At 48.3% G+C, this 3,336-nt stretch overlaps 1 protein-coding gene across 1 annotated transcript; it reads left to right on the plus strand.

The window, feature by feature from the left end:
- Window positions 1-79: 79 nt before the first annotated feature.
- Window positions 80-2,608, plus strand: ENH_00075020 (hypothetical protein, conserved; the record flags this gene model as incomplete). The annotated part of the gene is made up of 4 exons (XM_013582878.1): window positions 80-292; window positions 1,169-1,279; window positions 1,817-2,024; window positions 2,490-2,608. Coding segments are annotated over 4 exons (651 nt in total), but the record flags the coding sequence as incomplete, so codon positions are not given.
- Window positions 2,609-3,336: the final 728 nt, after the last annotated feature.

Genomic DNA, 3,336 nt, shown 5'->3' on the forward strand with positions numbered 1-3,336 from the left:
CGCCCGCTGCAGCGCAGCAGCAGCAGCAGCAGCAGCAGCAGCAGCAGCAGCAGCAGCAGCGTGTTGGTTGCTGCTGCAGGTGAAGCGCCGCAACATGGAACGAGTCCCGCTTTGCTGCGGAGGCAGCGCAGTGAATTCTGTGGAAGACTTGCGAGTGGAGGACTTGGGATTTGCTGCTGAGGTGTACGAACAGTCCCTCGGAGATGACAAATTCACTTTTATCGACGGAGTCCAAAACCCCAGAAGCTGCACCATCCTCATCAAGGGGCCCAACGACCACGCAGTGGCGCGCGTGAGGGTTTAGGGTTTAGGGTTTAGGGTTTAGGGTTTGGGGTTAGGGTTTGGGGTTAGGGTCTGCGCTTGGGGTTTGTGTTTGGGGTTCACTAATTTCTTTGTCTAATTAGCATCAATTAATTAACTAGTCAATTAATTAATCCTATCAATTAATTAATTCAATTAATTAATTCAGTTAATTAATTTAATTAATTAATTCTATTAATTAATTAATACAATTAATTAATTAATTCAATTAATTAATTTATTAATCAAATTAGATCAATTATTTCGTTCATTTATGTATTTATATCTTTAGTGCCATTTTTGCCATTTTAGGGTTAAAGATTGAATATGTGAGCAAATAATACCGAAAAACGCAAATTAAGAATTATAAATTACAGATTAAAAATCAGAAATGATTAATTATTAATTAATGGATTAATTAAATGGTTTATTAGCCAGTTAGTGTACTTATTTCCATTTATAATTCGTTTTTGCATTTTGTAATTAGAAGATGCAATTCGCCATGTATGAAGAGTAAAGAATCCCCAAATAGCCCCCAAAAGCGCAAATTAAGAATTATAAATTACATATTTGGAATCAGAAATGATTAATTATTAATTGATGAATTAATTAAATGATTTATTGGCCAATTAGTCCATTTATTCCCATTTTTAATGTCGTTTCTAGTTTTTAAGGTAAAAGACGCAATTAAAGACGGCCTAGGGGCCAAAAGTCACAAAATAACAACAAAAAAAGCAAATTGAAAGCTACAAATTACAGATTTGAAACAATAAATGATTGCTTATTAATTGGTTATTTGATTAAATGATTTATTGGCCAATTAGTCCATTTATTTCCACTTCCAGTCTCTTTTTTTTCAACTTTTTAGGTGAAAGATGCAATTAGAGACGGCCTGCGCGCCATCAAAAACGTCATCGACGACGGCGCTGTAATTCCGGGCGCGGGGGCTTTTGAAGTGGCGGCTTACTGCAGACTTCAGGTGAAAATTTTTCTTTTTTTTATTTTTTTTTGTTTTTTTTTTGCTTTTTTTGGCATTTAAATGCTCTTTTAAACCCTTTTTAAGCCCCTTTTATCCTCGAATTCACCTCAGGCTCTTCAGGGTTTCTTTTGATTTTTTTTCGGCTTTTTAAAACTCCTCCAAACCCTTTTTGAGGCCTCAAATATCTTTTAAACCCTTTTTGGTTTTTTTCCCTTTTTTCCTTTTTTTAAACTCCTTTGAAACAGTCTTCAGATCTTCTTTTAATTCTTTTTGCACTTTCTGTTTTCTTCTTTTTGGTCCTTGTTTGCTTTTCTCTTGCTGCTGCTGCTGCTGCTGCTGCTGCTGCTGCTGCTGCTGCACCAACCACTGCTGCTGCTGCCTCCCCTGCGCCTCATCCTCCCCGCTGCTGCTGCTGCTGCACTGGCTCCGCCCTTTGCTGCTGCTGCTCCCCGTCCTCCCCCCGCTGCTGCTGCACCCCGCCGCACCGCCGCCGCCGCTGCTGCTGCTGCTGCTGCTGCTGCTGCTGCTGCTGCGCAGGACTACAAGCGGGAGGTGAGCGGGAAGGCCAAGCTGGGAGTGGCAGCCTTTGCGGACGCGCTGCTGGTCATTCCGAAGACTCTGGCGGAAAACAGCGGCTTGGATGTTTACCAAGTCCTTTTGACTCTTCTGGACAAACACCAGACTTCGCAGCAGCTAGCTGGCTTGGATTTGGACTCGGGCAAGCCCAACTCGCCCGCGCTCGAGGGTGCGTGGCTAGCTGGCTAGCTGGCTAGCTAGCTGGCTAGCTGGCTAGCTGCGCAGCTGGCTGGCTAGCTGCGCAGCTGGCTGGGGAGGTAGCTAGCTGGGCAGCTAGCTGGGCAGCTGGGGAGCGAGCTAGCTGGGGAACTAGCTAGCTAGCTAGCTAGCTAGCTGGCTAGTTCCTCGCTAGCTCCCCAGCTAGCTACCTAGCTAGATAGCGGGGGAGCTAGCGAGGTAGCTAGCTAGCCGGCAAAGCCGCCAGCTAGCTGGAGCCAGCTAGCTAGCCAGCCAGTCTACTAGCTAGCTAGCTAGCTACGCAGCGAGTCTGCTACCCAGCCATACTAGCTAGCTAGTCTACTAGCTAGCTAGCTAGTTAGCTAGTTAGCCAGCTAGTCTACTAGCTAGCTAGTCTACTAGCTAGCTAGCTAGCTAGCTAGCTAGCTAAGGGGTAGCTAGCTGTGTTTGTTTTCAGGCATTTGGGACAACTACAAAGTGAAGAGACAAATGCTTTCGCTGGCGCCCACGCTGGCGCAGCAGCTGCTGCTGGTGGACGAGGTGTTGAAGGCGGGCAAATCTATGACGAAAAACTAAACCCTAAACCCTAAACCCTAAACCCTAATTCCTAAAGGGCACGAGCCCCAACCCCAAACCCTACTCCGCCCGCGGCCTCCAAACCCTAAACCCTCGACGCGGGAAAATGCACGCAAGTGCGGGCCCGGCGGGGCCCGGGGCAGTCGAGGGTTTAGGGTTTAGGGTTTAGGGTTTTTGTGCCGTGGAGGCCATCAGCGTGTGGGGCCAGAAAGGAGAAAGAAGACTTGATTTCGATTGTTTTGTTCTTTTGACAAAACGGCTTTAATTAAATAAACTTTATTCCATTTCAACTCTCTTGAAACAAATCGTGCAGCGGCGGGTTTTACGCCACAGTGCTGCTGCTGCTGCTGCTGCTGCTGCTGCTGCTACTTCTGCTGCTGCTGCAGCGCTGCGGCTGCCAGGGGCAACCAGAGACCCCCTGCAGCACAAGGGGCCCCCAGGGGGTACCTAAGGGGCCCCCAAGGGGCCCCCGTGCGGTAGTTCAAGAGTTTGTCTTATGGGGCCCCCAAGGGGGCCCCCCTGCATTGAGGGCCCCATGGGGGGCCCCTTGATGCGCCTTTGGGGAGCGATTTGGGGGCCCTTTTGGGGGCCCCCAGGGGCCCCACTTGGTTCTTATGGAGGCCCTAAAAAGAGCTTTATGAGGGGCCCCCGTGCACTGAGGGGCCCCAGGGGGACCTGTGGGGGCCCCTCGGGAGCGGCTATTAAAAGACCCCTTGGGGGCCCCCTAG

Source organism: Eimeria necatrix, genomic scaffold (genome assembly GCF_000499385.1).
Source record: "Eimeria necatrix Houghton genomic scaffold, Enh_scaff769, whole genome shotgun sequence".
In the NCBI taxonomy this organism is placed as follows: domain Eukaryota; phylum Apicomplexa; class Conoidasida; order Eucoccidiorida; family Eimeriidae; genus Eimeria; species Eimeria necatrix.